The sequence below is a fragment of the Aythya marila genome (assembly GCF_965140915.1).
Source record: "Aythya marila genome assembly, chromosome: W".
Lineage (NCBI taxonomy): Eukaryota > Metazoa > Chordata > Aves > Anseriformes > Anatidae > Aythya > Aythya marila.
Genome location: NC_139081.1, coordinates 1,504,885 through 1,522,767, shown reverse-complemented (window position 1 = coordinate 1,522,767; position 17,883 = coordinate 1,504,885). Strand labels below are relative to the sequence as shown.

Genomic DNA, 17,883 nt, shown 5'->3' with positions numbered 1-17,883 from the left:
CAGCTCTGAAAACATGCTAGATGGATTTTCCTATTGCAGTTTTTTTTTTTTTCTTCCTTAATGAAAGCCTAGCATTCTGACTCTGAATGAGAAGCCAAAGCTTTGAAAATCTTCACGAGTATAATGTTCTTTACAAATAAAGAGCATTTCAAGTAAGTGGCATCTCTTAGTGACTTCAGAGGGTTTTGTTTTCAAACAGAGGTACAAAGTTCTTACAAGCTGGTTTGAATTTTCAAATGAAATGTCTAAAAGGGCCTACAATGTCTAACAATGCCTTAAATAGGAAAAGTTATCACCCTTTACTGCTTAGTTAATGCAAGGAGAAACTGAAAGCCAGATTCTCCTGTCCTAATTTTGACTTCTAGAAGTGAGATGCTCATGGTTAGGCCAGCTCTCCTGTGCCATGGGGAGAAAACGAGCAATCCCCTGGCCAGGTACTGGGGTTGTTTGCTTTGGATGTTCCTTTTTCACCAACAACTGGTGGGTTAAGTCAATTAATTCTGCTACCTGAGAGGAATCTCACATTTTTTAAATACTGAAATTGTTTTAAATGGGAAAGTTATTGGTCTCAGCACTTCCCATTAATGAAAAGAAAAATGCTGCCCTGTTTAGTGTTTAGAATCACGGAATGGACTGGGTTGGAAGGGATCTTCAAGATCATCTAATTCTTCTCCCTGCCATGGTCAGGGACACATCCCACTAAACCAGGATGCCCAAAGCCCCATCCAGCCTGGCCTTGAACACCTCCAGGGATGGGGCATCCACAACTTCTTTGGACAACCTGCTCCAGTGCTGCACAGCCCTCAGAGTAAAGAATTTCTTCCTAATATCTAACCTAAACCTCCCCTCTTTTAGTTTAAACCCATTCCCCCTTGCCTTATTACTGCATCCCCTAACAAAAAGTCCCTCCCCAGCTTTCCTCTAGCCCCCTTGAGGTACTGGCAGGCTGCTGTAGGGTCTCCCCAGAGCCTTCTCCAGCCTGAACAACCCCATTTGGAACCCAAACCCAATTCGGCATTCCACATCACTCACATAAAAAGCACACGTTTGCACTGTACATGATTATTTTTAAATATATAGAACAAAATCTCAGAAGCCGCTTTGCCTTAGAAGTTTTCTACATTTGAAGAGAGAAAATTCTGATTTTTTTTTCCATTATTTGTTGTCAAAGCTCACCATTTTCTGTTTGTTTTGTTCCTTTGCCATCATAAGCCTCTGCCCAAGGTGTCTGATTTGTCTAAGCCTTGTATTTGGTTGTGTTTCATCCTCTTTTTCTTTTCAAGTTAGCGAAGACACCCAGAGGCATTTTTTATCCTTAATTTTCTTTCACTGGGATATCTTCTTTGCTATCACCTTTTTTCTTTCTTTCTTTCTTTCTTTTTTTTTTCTTTTTTTTTTTTTTTTTTTAAGAATGTGGCAATCAAGTGGTTTTAAGTATTTGATCATGCAGTTTTAATAAAATATCTGTTTGGAGACGTAGCTCAGAAGAGAAATACCCGGAGAAGACGATACTGGCTGGAAAGGTCTTCATACCTTAGCAGTCCTCCCATATTTTTTTTTCTCATTATCTTCTCTTGGGAATGAGAGTGGTTTTATGAAACACCATGGTTGGGAACTTTACAACTGCTCGTAGCCAAGGCAACCACCACCAGCTTCAGGGAGTATTTGTAAATTAATTTGCAGCTCCTGGCTTGGTTGAACGGTGAGAGCCCTCACCTGCGGGAGGTGGAGGAGCGAGGATGCCCAGGGTGCTGGGATGGATGCGGTGGGGTGGGAGAAACACAGCTCTCACCTTCAGCCCCTTCCCCTCTCCTTCAGGGGAAGGGGATGTGTTGGAGACGGGGTCATTTCCAATCTCCTACCTACTCCCAGCAGCTCTTTCTGAGCCTGGCCAAGTCCAGGGCTGCACCCGAAGGCGTGGGATCAAAGGCGAGGATTCACGCTGCTGGGAAGTGGTGCAGCAAAGGACTTAAAAGAGCCGAACTGGTTGGAAATAAAAAAAGGATCCAAGCCTCATCCTTTCTGCTCCTCGGCTTGCAAACCATCACGTGAAAAACCCTGTTGTCTTTGCCCACCGGTGCCTTCAGATGTTTCTAGCAGGACTTTGGGAGGTCACAGTGCATGCTGTGAAGGGCTCTCCTTCTTCTTTCCTTGCCCGCTGCCTCCTGTACGAATAAAAATAATGCCTTTCAAATCAAGACACCCTCATTTCATCATCATCATCTGGGATCTCCGTAGGCTCCATAGGTCTGACTCGTAAATGCTTTTGACTGTCCAGATAAAGATAATCAGCTCCTGTGCCGCGTGTGTGGTATATAACAAGCATTTCCCAGGAATTCGCCTGCTCTTTGAAGAGAGAGCTCACACCTAGCGAAGTGGCAGTACATTAAGCACCCTTTACTTCACCTCAGGATGCTTCGTTTCTTGCTGAAATCTATTATTTTGCAGTTATGCCAGGCTTAGCTCGTCTTATTGCACAAATGAGACATCGATTTCCATGTTTGCTCAAAGCCTGAAGCGCTAGCCTCGCTCGAAAGCACACCTGAGGATTTGCTGTGTTTTTTTTTTTTTAAATCCAGTCTTTTTTTAAGTCCCTTCGTGAGACCTGTCTGTCTTTCAAAACGTATATACCCGATTTGGGAGATAATGCTTGGTTTCCAAGGTCTCCAAAAAGAGGACACAACTGGCTCCCAACCCTGCCGCCTTGCTCAGGAAATTCATTTCAAATCCCAGCTCGTGCATGGGTCGCGTTTGGACTGAAAAATTTCTTGCTGCTAGCCATACGTGGAGACTAATAACCCGTTCTGTTGTTGCATCAAGTCATTGAGTTATTCCTTTTTGAACTTTTTCCAGCTTTTCACAGCGAGGTAAGTGTGTTCTGGATGCTTAATCCGCCTCCGTTCACAGCAGCCCCTCTTATTCTTAACGAACATTTACGTCCAGAGATTCATGGACCAAGATAGACAAATGGTCTTTGCACATCCAGAAACGTTGATTTGATAAGATTAATGATGCTCCACATTTCTGATCGAGGTAGAGATAATCCTTCATTTTTTTTTTTTTTTTATACTGGTTTGGCGTAAATAATCATGAAAACATGGCAAAAACGTGAAAACATGGAAAAATGTTGCGCCAATATCTATTCTCTCTGAAAAGGTTCATCAGATACAGTTGATCGGGGAGAGATGAACTGAAAGTTGTGTGGTCTGCAGCCTGCAAAGCACCGCCTGCAAGGGGATCCCGATGGAATAGGAAGGAAATATTTCCTTTCTGTGAGTCGCCCCTTGGCTAAAGTGGGAAGGATTAGAGCTCTCGCCATTCCTGCTCTTTCCGAAGCAGAAGAAAGAACAAGGAGCCCGGCAGCACGTTACTCATCGATTTTCCCGGATCAAAGGGGCACGTGTTAAGCACTATTGATAAAAAGCATCGCCGTGGTGGCCATGGAGACCAAGTTGAGGTGAAGTGAACTGTTGCTATTGCAGTGACAGCTTTGGGTGGGTCTGGAAAGAACCCCCCTTTTCCCCTAATCAGAAGAAAGATTTATTTTTCAATCTACAAATCCTTCCTGCAACCTGCGTGAGCTGTGCGGAAGGTCCCTGAAAGCATTTCTGCCCCTCCTCTTCTTGTTTCTTCTCCATACATACTTCTTATCATCTCCAGCTTTTCAGGATGCCCCAGGTCCAAGGGGAAATAACTTTAGGGTGGTTCTGCTTTCACTCTTCCACGCATTGCCGGTAGCAAACGAGTTACCCAACGGCGTCCTCGGAGCTGTCAGCAGAAATGTTTTAAAGGCGCTCTCGGTGTGCTCGCATTCCCCCATAAACGTTTTATATGGGGGCAATTTCAATATGCAAAGCGACCAGGTCTGTTTTCAAAACAATCACTCTCGCAATTGAAAAACGGAGTTTGCTCTGCCCTAATGGAAGAACCCCAGCATTATTTCACTCGGCGCTGAAAACCCGAGGTATTGATTTTGAAATGTATAATTGATTGTAACCATAAATCACGGGGCAATATATGGGCAACATTGATTTTTTTCTATTGCAATAATTAATTTGGTATGTGCTATAACGTATTTATGCAGGGCCTAAGCAACTCAATAATGGTAATAAATTGTGTTTGGTCAAAAACTATCCACTGTGATGTGGTCAGCTTTTCTCTTTGTCTAAAAATGCATAATGAGGTGCTGTAAGAGCCGGTGCAGAGATAATTTCGAGGCCTTGCTCCATCAGAAACCCTTCACACCGTGAAGACCTTATATCCTGGTGGGTGAAACCCTCAAAGGACCGGAGACTTGCAGGGAAGTGCTGGTACCCAGATTGTTTTAGGAGAAAAAAAGGTTGATGTACAATATCAGCTCTCTTATCAGTCCGGCCCGGTAAATCGAGTGCTTTTCCTGAGCAAACTGATAGAAGCTCTAATAAAGAAGAGAATGAAGAGACACACGGATGGACGTGATATGACGGAGAGGAATCAATACAGCTTTTGTGGAGGGAAGTCCTGCTTCGCTTCCCCATTAAAGTCCTTGAAGGAATCACGGAGCGCGTGGGCAGGGAGATCCGGTTGATATCATTCTCTGGGGTTTCCTAAAGGCTTTCGATAAGGTCCCTCAGCAAAGGCTCCTGAAGAAATGAAGTTGTTAGAGTAGGAGAAAGGCACCTTTGTGATGAGCAACTGATGTGGTAGAGGGTGAAGGGAAGAGAGGCGTTGGCATTCCTGAGCTGGTGCACGGCGTGTTGAGGAATGATCCCCCGTACAATCAAGACAAGCAAAGTTAGAACAAAATTAGTGATTGATCCTGATTAAAAGCTCTGATTCGGATTAAATTCTCATACGAGTTGGGATCGGCGATAAGTTTTTGCCCAGGAGGTTTAACTGGCTTTACACGGATGTGGCGAGGGGGCAGTCACATCTCCGTGGCCATCGGAGGGACTGAAATGGCACAAAACTCTTAGAAATGCTCAGGGTGATGAGTGCTACGGGCAAAAAGATGAGATTTTGGCACTTTGGGCTGGAAAGTGAAACGAGTCGCAGTGTCTGCTCAACCTTTATAGTACCATGGGTATTCTAGTGGCCTGTTGAAATGAAAATTTCCCAAAAAAGAAGAAAATGTAGCATATAAATCCATTATCTCTATAGCCATCCACTGCGGGCAAGTGCATAGTTTTCTTCATGCCATCACTTGAATCTTTTCCGATTTGATTTTGTCTCCTCAAAAATAAAAACTTGAATGAAAGTCGGTTTAAAAAAAAAAAAAAAAGCCATTTTCATTTCTTTTTCCTTACTTCATTCTGCTTTACTTTTGTCATTTCCTTGAAGAAAAAAAAAAAATAAAATAAAATTCAGCAGTAATATCTCTTCTTTTTTACAGAGTATCAAAGTTAGCTGGTTGCCTCCACCACCAGGCACTCAAAATGGATTTATTACGGGCTATAAAATCCGACACAGAAAGACTACCCGCAGGGGTGAGATTGAAACACTGGAGCCAAACAACCTCTGGTACTTGTTCACAGGTCAGTGTTCACATGGTACAACCTTGCAAGGTTTTGATGAATTAAATGCTTTGGGAATAAAATATACTTTCACTTCAAGGGAACATTGATTTCTTTGCTGGCAGGTAGCATTTATTGTGTTGTACAAAGACAGTCTTTATATTATGGTTGTTTTTTTTTTTTTTAACCCAATTTTTTCCTTATTTTTACTTTTTTTTTCATATATTTGTCGCCTGGATTTTATCATTATCATCAGTGAATTTGAGGCCAAATTCCTCGTGTCCAATAGCTTCAGCCTCAGATATTTTTTTTACACCACTCCGTAAACATCCCCAATTTTCCTACGGGTGCAAAAATATCGATTTCCTCGGTTTCTATTTGAAGATTTTAGAGGGCAAATGCCTCCTCACAGAATAAAAAGTGCAACGGTGGATCATAACAAAACTGTAATTGCAATGAATGGAAGTAGCCAGGTGAGTGCTGTAGGGGTAACAGTGAATTCCAGGAGCTGAAAATGAATTTCACTTGCGTTCTTGCATTATGCCCAGACGTAAAAAGCAGCAAGGGAGAAAAATTAAACTTTGCCAAAGTCCGTGGCATCTTTATAACCGTGCCTTCACCTCAAATCACCTGTTTTATGTTTACTTTCACATATAAAGTGCAATCGGTGAGAATGAGAATTATTTCTGGATCGCATACTTCAGAATGGAAATGTTCGCTTACCATTTTGGAAGGAAAAGCAGGATTTCCTTTCAAGATCAAATAAAAAGCAAAAGCCGAACTTTTTATTTATTTATTTTGAATGAGGGAGACATTAAATATTGAACCCTCAACGTGGTTGTCTTACCTACGCTGCTGGCCCCGGTGCCTGCGGGATGATTTGTGGAGGCTGGTGACTAACAGCTGAACGAGAAACTCGTAGTTTCTGGGGAGAGATTGCATACCGAGGTCTTTAGCCAAGCTGGAAAGGAAAAATTTCCTGGCTAATAAAGCAGAAATAAAGTCCAAGTCCCAGAGCAAAGGCACAGACCTCTGACGTTCCCCATCCCCAGGGCTGGCGAGGTGGAAAGGCAGCGGGAGGTCACGGCCGTTGTCTGCTGGGCTGGGAGCACAGCACATTAATCTCTGTTGTGGTAGATCCCCACACCTTGAGCTCTTTCACGTGAATTATTTTGGATCTGGAGAGCTGCAGAGTCCCGTGGGACCACAGCCCCCAGCCCTCCCACCTACCCCATCCACCACTCACCTCTATGCAGTGGAAAACAAAGTGCTTTGCTTCCCAAAACGTGGCAATTTGGGCTTGGGAAGGCAGTTCAGAAATACATCCCAGCCTCATTATTACCTTCTGCATGCATATAGTGTGATTGCCAGAGCCGCGTGCCTCTTCTAAATGGGCCTTTTAAATATTAACACGGCCACGCTTTAGATCTTCGCTGCCATCCTGCTTGGTAGGCAGGTGCTTTGCGGGATAATAAGAACATCTGCAACAGCACAGGAGTTTCGAGTCACAATGCAGCCTCTCAAATAGCTGCTAGCAATTTCAGAGTCACGTCAGCTAAATGTTAAAGCGCTCGTTTTAATTACAAGCGTTCTTCTCTGGAGAACGTCTGCAATTAAATGGGATGTTTCTTTTTTTTTTCCTGTGCACTTCTGTGGTCAGTATAGGCAAGGCAGAAAGGTAAACGTATATCCCCACCGTAGGGCCTTGGAGGTCCTGTGGCGCATCGAGCCGTGCTCCAGCGATTGTTTTCTGATGGCTTTAACCACAAAGGAAAACATCTGTTTGGGAATTCATCCTTATTTCATAATATTGGAAAGATTTAGGGTTGTATTGTGTTTTTTTTTTCCTGGACTGCATGCTCTGAAGTTAATCAGGAGCACCAGCAAGCAAAACGCTGTTCGGTTGCTAACCTAGCTCCTAGCCTGCATATTTTATGCGTAAGGAGAGAGTTAGCTGGAGTTTTGTGCGTTTGGGAAGCAGGGAGAGCTGTTTTTGTGAAATGTGCAATTAGTGGCTTCGCTGTGTAAAACAATTCTTCAGTTTCCCACTAATTGGACTTTGTTCATTTGGTACCCATGAGCTCAATGGATGGGAATTAGAGCCCTGCCTAGTCACGGGCCAGTGCAGCTCGCATTTATTTTTTAAAACCTCTCCTTTTGGTCAAAATCCCTTTTTTTTCCCCAGCGCCTTGCAGTGCCATCCCCAACCAGGCTGTCCCTGCGTTGGGTAAAGTCACAAATGGTTTGGTTTTCATCTTCTTTCCTTACGATTTCATTTGTTTTGTTTGTTTGTTTGTTTGCCAGGACTGGAGAAAGGAAGCCAGTACAGTTTCCAGGTTGCTGCCATGACAGTGAACGGGACCGGGCCGCCCTCGGACTGGTACACGGCAGAAACACCCGAGAATGATCTCGATGGTAAATGCATCTCTTAAAAGCTCTTGTCTCCAAAAGCTTTCCAGATGAGGGGTTTCACAGCCCTTGTCTTCTAGCACGAGGTTGGGGTGGCATTCCAGGGTCTCACCTGGAAACATCCGCCCATAAATGTTTTCTTCTGCTCTCGGATCTCTCATGTCTTGTGCTGTGTTTCTCTGTTACCACCACGACCAAGGAGTCAGCAGCCTTTGGGATCGCAATTCTGTGCCAGAATGTAGCTCCCGAGCATCGTGGCCACTTAAAATAACGCTGTGAAGTGGATCTGGAACTTCGTAAACCATAAACGTAATCAAAGGACCGACGAAAACGATGGCAGCAATCCTAATAATTCTCCAAGCAAATATTGAGATATGTCGAATACTCTTTCTTAGCCTTTATCTGCAGATTTTAGAAACGCAGGCTGGCAGCGAAGCTGAATAATTAGTGAAAGCTGATGAGATGCAGATACCTGAAAACCGTGGGCTTTGTAAATCAGCGCAGATGCTGACACAAAAGGGAAGGAAAACACAGAAATGAAAGGGGTAGATAAAAATGATGGGGATATTTGAAGAAGTGGAGGAATAAAAGGAGAGTAATGAGAAAGTCTTACCTGAAAAATTAAGCAAAGTGCAAAACAAAATGGAACAAAGAAGCTGACAGATGGAAATCATGGCAAAACTACAATCCGCAAGAAGCAGAGATGCAGTAGAAAGGAGATGAAGAGAAAATGAAACTGGTGCAAATTGCTATGATTTTTAAAACAAAATAAGTCGCCTCGAAAGGATCAAAGGCAAGCAGGATGAAAGAATAAATAAATAATTAGTTTAAATGCACCGTTGCGCTCGATATCAGCTTTCTTTTGACTCGATGGGTTTCCTTACAATCTCAAAATCAACTCGAAGGATTCCTGCTTCGTGTCCTTTCCCCGTGTCCAAATGCAAAAAAGTGCTAAACCTTGGGGATAAATCCACTTTTTGCAGGAGTTACGCAGAGTCCTGCAAGTGGCAGCTAAGAGGGGAAGTGCTGGAGCCCAGCTTGCTGTCTGCAAGTCCTTCTCAGCTGCTGTGGCTCCTGCAAGCTTCTCCTGCTTTCTCTGGAAGCCTGCTTGGCGTCAGCAGCACGAAGACGAGCAGCATCCTGGCGAACGGCGCCAGCTCCCGATGGATATTCGTTTTAATTAGTGTGTTTTGTTCAAGTGATTAGAAATCCAAACATCGCCGCTTCTTCAAGGTTCCCTAGAAAGCTCGCGTGCCTTTGCTGACAGCTGGGATGGTTTTAAATATTTATTTTCAGCCTCGCATTTCGTACTTTAAAAAGAAATAGGAGAAAGAAAAAAAAAAATAGAAATTGAAAGCAATGCGTTCCCCAAAGGGTCGGATTTAAATAGCTGGAGCAAGGATGCAAGAGAATCTCTGATCAACTTTGTGAAGGTATCCTCCAGGAAAATGGGTTTATGATGCTTGGTTTCTGATTACTGCACCGAACAGATGGAAGCTGTTACACATATTAGATAAGCGATATAGTTTAGCTTCAGCTCTAAATTAGTGCTTTAAGAGCATGACAAGCCAGACTGCTCTCAGGCTGCAATTTGTACTGAAAAGGGATTGGGGAAACATCTGAACGAAACGGGACGGGGGAAAACTACCCGGACTCGGTAAAATACACATCCACGAAAGTCTGAGAAAATTTAGCTCCTTTGTGATTTAGGATGAAGAGCTGATTCGGCACTTGAAGGAGGAGAATGGGAGCTGAAAAACACTTCTCAGAAGTATTTCTTGAAGCCCAGAAGAACCAAAAGTAACTGCATTGACCTAGAACTGCAAGGAAATAGCCTCAAAAAGAAAGCAGGAATATAAAACGTGTTTCTATAGGATTTTTAATCCTGGGTATCCGAGTGCTGGTACACTGGATCAGCAGAGCATGCAGAGTGAGTGGTCCAGTTCCTGATGAACTGATGGATTAAGGTGCTTCCTGCATGTTATGTCTAACATAAGACCTGACTATGGGGAAAAAAAAGTTAATTCCTGAATCAACTTTGGGTTGTTCTAAAGTTTGGAACTGTTTCAGAATGAGAAAATCGCCTCTTTTCCAGAAAAGGTTTAAAATAAAATTATTTAAAGTGTATTTAAAAGGATTTATGCAGAAATATTAAGCAAAAAAAAAGCGTTTTCAAAAAGTAGCTGTGTGTTTATGAAGCTTTAGTATTTGAAAAATGGTTCCAAAATGTTCGCTCCAGCTTCATTTCAGAGGCTTACGTCCCAAGAAGGGGATGAGAAGTGAAATGGCCTTTTGCTTTTGGAAAGCAGAGGTCGTGATTTTGCTCTGAAATGCACAAATCGCGTATTTGAATCGCTTGAAACGAATAACATGGAATGTTTGAATGATGTGGTTTTAACCCCGTGGTTAGGTGGTGGTGTCTGTGCTGCGGTGAAAATCTCTGCACCGCGTCCGATGGAAAAAATATCATTTGTAGGTCCTTTGAATAATCTGATGTCCTTTGTTGCCTGGGAATTCGTACTTTCAGGATGCTTAAGGAATTGCAGTATTGCTACTTTATCTTAACTTTTCATTTCAAGAAAATTTTAATTCCTTAAATTAATATTTTTATCCTCGGGGCTCGTTTCCGTCGCTTGCTTTGCAACCAGCTCTGTTCAGTAACTTTTGGTTCTGCGCTGAAACAAAGTTTGGGAACGGACTTGGGGGGTAAATGGCATCTCTACCCGGCTCACAGGGACACTCTGGGCGCAGGCTGTTTCTTCTTTTTGTGAGTAGCTACGTTGCAGTGAGCTTTTCGTCAACCTTTAACCAAGATCCGTGCTTTGCAATGTTAAGAAGTTGAAGGCAAAGGCTTTCTAAAGGGGCTGGGTGTTTCAGACTGGTAACGTACTAAAGGAGACCTCCTGAAGATCCACCAGGTTTTCAGGCTCCCCTAAAGCCTTCATCAGCAGTCATCTGAAGGCACATAAAGCGCCAAGGACGCACACACGTTATTGCAAAGTGTTAATTCTTCCTTTTTATTGCCTTTTCCAAGGTTTACAGTGGGAATGCTTCACAATCGGGAGGTGTCTTTTGTTGGAGTTTACGTCGTTTGATGGTTTTTGCTGTTTCCTCACCCCGTCCTTGTTGCCTACGAGCTTTTTGCTATTATATTGCAAGCCTTTTTATTGGGGGGAAAATAGTAACTTGTCTCTTTTCTGCTCTCAAAAAGACAAGCTACTGTGCAGCTCCTCTGAGGAGACTTGTGATATGGTAGCTGGGAGTAAACTCAAACAAAAGGCATTTACCTCACCTTTAAAGTAAAATCGGGCTCAGAGAAGGCAACAGGCTGCCAAATAGGCTCCAAGTGATTAATTGCTACTTAAAGTAATGAATTTTACCCAAGCGTACCTGCAAATAAAACATCTCAGTCCATTATTTCATGTCGGGAATGTCGATGTGTTGTTTAAAGTGGCTTCAAAGTAAGAGAGGCATGTCCAGGAGTTCAAATTCCCTGCTTGTTTTCATGGCAAAGAGATAGATTATTGCCAGAATATCCTAGCACGTCGCTAACAAAGTCAACCTTTTTGTTAAATGATGAGTGAGCACAGGAGGACTCGTGCAATGAGCTGTCAGGATCCTGCGAGTAGACCAGGGAAGATAAAAGTTGTCCTATAGGAAGTTCTTGTGCAGGTCATCTTTTTTTTTAACCTGTGTGCGTAGTTCCAAATCTCTCTTGTACATGTACATTTATATTAAAAGTGGAAAGCTCTAGGAGATTCTCTTAAAAATGGGCTCTTGAAAGGGAGGGATGTAGCTCAGAAATGAAGTTGCATGTAAGCTCTGCATGTAACCGAGGCATCTGGTCGTTTTGTGTGTGTGCGTGTGCCTGTTGTTTTCATTTCAATTACCATTTTGATTCATTTTTTAACGTTTTAAACTCAACCCGCGTGAATAGTAAAACTTCCTTAGAATGTTAATTCATTTCTTTGTGTTTGAATCCCAGAATCTCAGGTTCCTGACCAGCCAAGCTCTCTCCACGTCAGACCTTTGACCACGAGCATCGTCATGAGCTGGACTCCGCCGCTCAACCCCAACATTGTCGTCCGCGGGTACATCATCGGCTACGGCGTGGGCAGCCCATACGCTGAGACCGTGCGGGTGGACAATAAACAACGTTACTATTCCATTGAAAATTTGGGTAAGTAATCGTTTTCGTTCGTAGTAGCAGAAAAAAAAAGAGCTTCCTCTGAGATTATGCTAGCTGGTAAGTTTATTTTCAGGCTGTCACTGGTGCTTCCTCCATATGGTGTTTTCTTAGGCTGCCTGTGCTCTGCAATTCGGGTTTGGTTTCGCCTTTAAACCGCTGGACACTCTCAAACATATCAAATTTCCTTGATCAAATGCTAACTTTATTCAAGTAGGTCGTGTCTCGTGCTCCTAATGCCGACTCCCACTCGCGCGGAGAGCTGGATCTGAAGATGTTTCTCCCCAGGCTGGTCCCCCATGTTTGAGTTGAATGGCAATCAGAAAACTCCTATTTTGTGTCTGTCAAAACGGTGGCAGGAGAGGGGCTTGTTCATTATTCATGGCACAGCCTCTGTGACAGCTCATCTAAATTCTGACCGTGATACACAGGGACCTGGATCCTTCCACTGGTGATGGACCGTTCTCCTAGCACTGGGAAAACAGTTCAAAGTTTAAAGGAAGGCTGAAAGTTTAATCGTTTCCTTGTTGTTGCTTCTTTAGCATTTTTATTTCAGGGAGAAGCGGTAAGTTTTCTGCTCCGTAATCCTGGGATGATCAGGTATTATGGGAATATTCATTAACTTGGTGCATTAGGGGGGCACAGCTATGTTTTTTTATCTTAATTCTATAAGGCCGAAACTCTTTGATATCTGGGGTCACTTCCCTTTGCTATTTGTACTTTATAGCACCATGAAACTGCATCAGCCAATGCTTCTGCTGTTTCCTTGGGGGAACTCGAGAAATAGACTGGAATAAAATGTTTTAATTGTTCCCCCGTGAAACACTTCCTCTATGTTCAGTGGTGTATTTTATGGTTAATGTATTTGCGGAGAGCCATAAACTGCCCCAAATATTCATCTACAGAAAAAAAAAAGAAAGAAATTATATGGAGAGAACTACCCAGACCAATGTGCTTTGGCAAAGGTTGAGGAGATGCCAACAGAGCCCAGCCTGCTGAAGCTCCTGATGGTCAACTCTCCCTGAAAGTATCCTGATTAACAGCTGGAGAAATGCCACTGGTTTTATGAAGCTTTGGAGCTTTGGAGTTTGGTTTTCTATATACAAATCTATTTGTGAATTTGTTTACTTCTTAGACCTCTGATAGCCGCTGCCATCAAGTGGAAGGTCTGCTAAGAAGCACTTGCAGATACAAGAGCCTTCTACTAGGCTAACAGTACTCGGCACTGTGGAAAGCTCGTGGTATATTTCACTTATTAAAACTGTTTCTGTGGATTAAAAGTTTTCCAATATTCTTGGCTGCACTGGCAGGCAGAAGTACATAGAAAGCCCAGCAGGGCAGGGAGGATATTTCAGTAATACACTTAGAGAAGTTGCACTCAGAGATCTAGCAGGTGTCAAGGAACTGTGCTGAGTGTAGCATACATTTACTTATAAATAATTTGGTTACCAAAATCGAGGTATTTTTTTGTCGTTGCTGTTGTTTTTGCCTTTTTTTTTTCTTTTTTGGCCAAAAATCTTCCAGCAGCCTGAAGTTTTACGAAAGTTATTCAAGTGGCAAGTATCTTTTCACTGTAGATTTTTTGGGGGTTGATTTAAATATTCAGCCTGTGAGCAGTGGAACTTGATTGCCATTGTCCAGACAAGTCACAGGCATCTGGTCCCTGACTGGCTGCGGACGCGAGCACTTTGGCCACAAATCCCGATGTGCAAATTTTAAATTCAACTTCTCAGAGCGTTCACATGTACAACTTTGAAAATCAATTTCCATGAATAATTGCACTAATTAAATTCCATCATTTCAATATCCACAGAAAACGAACCCCAGAGGGATGTGACCAAGGGCCCAGAGAAAGCTTTTAAAAAATCAGAGCAGTTGCCAACACTTCCTGCATTATTCACCGGCTTTATTAGAAACCATTACAAAAAATTACATGAAATGATGAGAAGGGATTATTTTCCTAATAAAAATACTGTTTTCAATAAGGTTATGAATTAAGATGTTCTGCTGGCAGGTGGGGAGGAAAAATACTCCCTGGAGGTTTTGTTGGCTCCTCTCCCCAGTTACAGCTGTGACACCTATGCAGGAGAGGTAGGCGTTATCTTAAAAGTGATATGCAAAAGCAACAACAAAGTTAGATACCTAAATAAATGATGAACTTCATTGCGTTTTTCTCTCTCCACTGAAGACTTTTGATCCTCGTGGCTTTTAGTGTTTGCTTCCTCTTGGCTCTCCTTGGTCTTGTTAGACAGAGATGGGGGAGAGGATGCTCCACTTCAGCCGAATGATGCACATCGCTGAAAAAAATGGGCCTTTGCATCTTCCCAAAGTTCACTGCAGTCCTTTTTATTTTATTTCGATATGCAATTTTGAAACGCTCTGCAAACCTATGTATCATTCATATGTTAGACTGGCAGGTACCTGCATTAAGGAGCAATCAGGTTTGTCTGCCATCAGCTCCCTTTCAGAAAGCCTGGCCGACTCGCATTCACAGTCACCGTTTTCACACACACATGCATAAACCAAATACCCCGTGTCCGTGTCAGGCATTAATTTCCTTCCATAAGCATCTCCCATAGACCTGAGAGAAATGATGGGGAAGAACTCCCTGGTTAAAACTCATGCAAGGATGCAAAATGCCTCGCACCACGATATGGGCTCGTACACGTATCCCCGCTCTTTTTCCTGGCAACAGGCTTTGTGTGGGGTTTTGTTTGGTTTCCTCAGTGTTCAGCACTGCACAAAAGCACCACCTGGATATCTTCCTGAAGATCTTGCAGTTGAGAGATTGGCAAGTAGGATGTACACGGGTGTTGAAAGCTGAAGTTAGCAGCCCCTGTGGCACTGCCTCGTCGGCCCTATTCCCCTTCCAGCATTTGCAATGTGGTTGCCCTGGAAATTCCTGCCTTAGTGATCCCTCTTTGTCTGCCTCTTCCTGCCCTAGATTTGCGATATGGTTGCTGTAGCAATCCCTGCTCGTTCAATATATAATGCTGATATTTGTATGGGTTTTGTTCCCCCTTCCCTAACTTGTTTGTGCAGCCGCGGGGCATTGTTGGCCACCTGCTTTTAGCAGTACAATTGCTAGAAATTTCTGGAAATACAGTAATTTGCTATAGTATGTATTCTTGTGCTAAATTCTGCGGTTATTTCCAATCCAAAATCACTTCCTAGTATCATACAGAGAGGTTGGGGCAGAATCAGAAACAAAATGTAGCCCATGCTTTAAGCCAAGGACTTATCATCTTCTCTGCAGTCAGCTGGTGGCTTTCCTTGTGGCCATGGCACTTCCACGTTCACTCCTGAGACCTTTGTGATCAAAGAGGACTAAGGACAAACTCTCTGGCCTGCACTCTGAGTATTTATTTTACTCCACTTCAGGTGAGCCACATCATCCACGTTGCTTCTCTAGTCCAGCAAGCATGAAAAGACGACACCAGGGGTGGTTCAGTCCACCCAAGAGCTCCATCTTCTCATCCTTTCTTCTCCCTGTTGACAACTGCAGACGCCCATAACTGTAACTTGGCCATGGTGTGCGTGGTTATGCATCCATCCTGGAGCTAATTATGAAATGCCAAATATATTTGCACCTTCAATCTGCTGCTAATGATTGACAAAGAACGCTTAGTACTAGTTACGCCTAGTGCTCAGAGCTGTTGGATGGAAGACAGATATCAGTTCCTTTAGAAATCCTATTAGATACTTCACTGCACCTCCATAATCCTAAATTTCAATTTTCATTTTAAATCTCTGCATGAAAGTACAGGGCTTGGATGCAACGGGAGACCTGCTTAAGTAGATCCCTCGTTAGGGAAGGATGGAGACCTACTCGCTTACAGAGTGGCCTGCTTCTTAATTCCTTCCCTCTTGATAATCATACTGATACGCACACTTCGTGTGGCAGCTTTGCATCATATTTGGGGTACTTAATTGATTACTTCCACCATGCAAAACTTTTCTAAGAACCGGCTCAGCCTGCACCCGGGCTGTTAGAGCAGTTGTCTGAGTAGCACACTTGAGCTGCTGAATAAATCACTTGAAAAACATGAAGAAAAGTGCTCAGCCTTTCATAATAGTGATTGAGAACTTTATTCTGTCTGATGATCATCTTGAATACGAGTATGTAGAGGTTACACTTTCTCCCTGGAATGAATTAAATAGGGTGATTTTCTCATGACTGAGTGGTCATATTGCCTGGGAGACACACTCACCGCGGGCACAGAAGAATCGAAGAATACACAGAGACTTCAGCTTTGTCAGTGAAGGATTTGTTGTGTTTTCTTTCTGCAGCGTATGAAAGATATTTGATGTCGGTCTCATAAATTTCAGCAGCAAGTGTCCCCTGCTCTTATTCAACCTTTTCTGTGACAGAAAAATCAGTGCCCGACTGACTTTCAAATGAATAATTCTAACGAGGAGACGCATTTCTGGAGAACCACTTCATCCATTTATTTATTTATTACTTTTTTTTTTTTATTTGTTGCTTGCGATTTTAAATGGAAAGGTTATTGGCTGATTAATGGTTGTGTTTTAACGATATTGAAGAAGTCACGGGTGCCAATTCTGATCTTTTACACGGAAGAAGTAACGATTTCTGTGCTGATCCAACTCAGAAGATGGTACATGTAGCAATGAACCAGCAGGGCTCATCTCCATGGAGCTTTGTATTAAAGCTTGCTCATGAAATAAATGCTTAAATGAAAAGGGAAGAGGCATGCCAAGGAGATTTCCATTTACCGATTCTGCAAACATAAAGCCCGGAGTATCTGAAACAAAACACCAGCTGTAATAATTTACATAAACCTTTTAGTAGGCCGTAAAGCTCTATTTTTAATTAATATATTGAAAAAATAAAGCACGGTAACTTTAGAATAGCATATTCCGATAGGCTGACAACGTTATTATATCATTCTGGGATGTTTTGATAACTCACTGTGGAATATTTTAATAAATGACAGCGATAATGGGTAGAAGTAAGCACCCCTGGACCTCCTTGCACTGGGTGGCCTCTGCTTGTGCTGCCATCGTGGTGATGTCCCAAGAGTAAAAATGCTTTGAAAAACCTTTGGATGGAAACAGGAGAGTTATCCTCTAGTTAGTAGCATCCTACTACTAACAGTAGGGTATCCATATGGCATCCATAACATTAGTCCATCTGTAAAATGCCCTAAACCTTTCCAAGAACAAGTGTATAAAAATGACTGTTTTACAGCTATTCCGATAAAATATGATGAGAAAGGAGCAAATTCACAAGTTTTCCAGAAACGTAGACTTTCCACCTTAGAGCACATCCCGTCCTTCCCCACTTCTCTATGTGAGAATCATTTTATAAAGGGTTTTTAAGCACGGCTGCCTTTCTGTGACCTAAGAAAAAGTGCCATTGATCTCCCCGAGCGTGCAGGAATTCATATGCACCCTCTTGAAAGAGTTTGATTGGGAAGCTGGAGCGCGCACATCTTGAAGTCTTATTTTCAGGGCCCTTTTAAACTTGAACCTTTGATCCTCCCAGCCCAGCAATGAAAGCAAAGTGCAGAATGTACAGCACGTCTAGCAAAGACTTTTTAAAAGTTCCTCCCTCTCCTCCCATAAAGCCCGGAGCTACGCACATCTGAAATTTTTAAGCTCCGAAGAGCAAATTTAATGGATGGGAGCAATTTCTGCTTAATTAGTAGTTTGGAGAATTAGAGCTGCCGTATAAATAATATGAACTTAATAAAAACTCATGCAGAGAAGTCGTTTTATAGTGCACTTTCCTATCTCTCATAGGCCTCGTTTCCCAGCCTGTGCCGGCACACT

General features: G+C 42.8%; 1 protein-coding gene across 1 annotated transcript in view; it reads left to right on the top strand.

The window, feature by feature from the left end:
* LOC309889411 (netrin receptor DCC-like) overlaps positions 1-17,883 on the top strand; it is a gene marked incomplete at both ends in the record, with an annotated part of 358,394 nt that overhangs the window by 281,089 nt on the left and 59,422 nt on the right. The window contains 3 exons of the mRNA XM_082782226.1: positions 5,372-5,513; positions 7,797-7,907; positions 11,887-12,081. Of these exons, the coding sequence (XP_082638352.1) occupies positions 5,372-5,513; positions 7,797-7,907; positions 11,887-12,081 (448 nt within the window). The remainder of the gene's footprint in view (positions 1-5,371; positions 5,514-7,796; positions 7,908-11,886; positions 12,082-17,883) is intronic.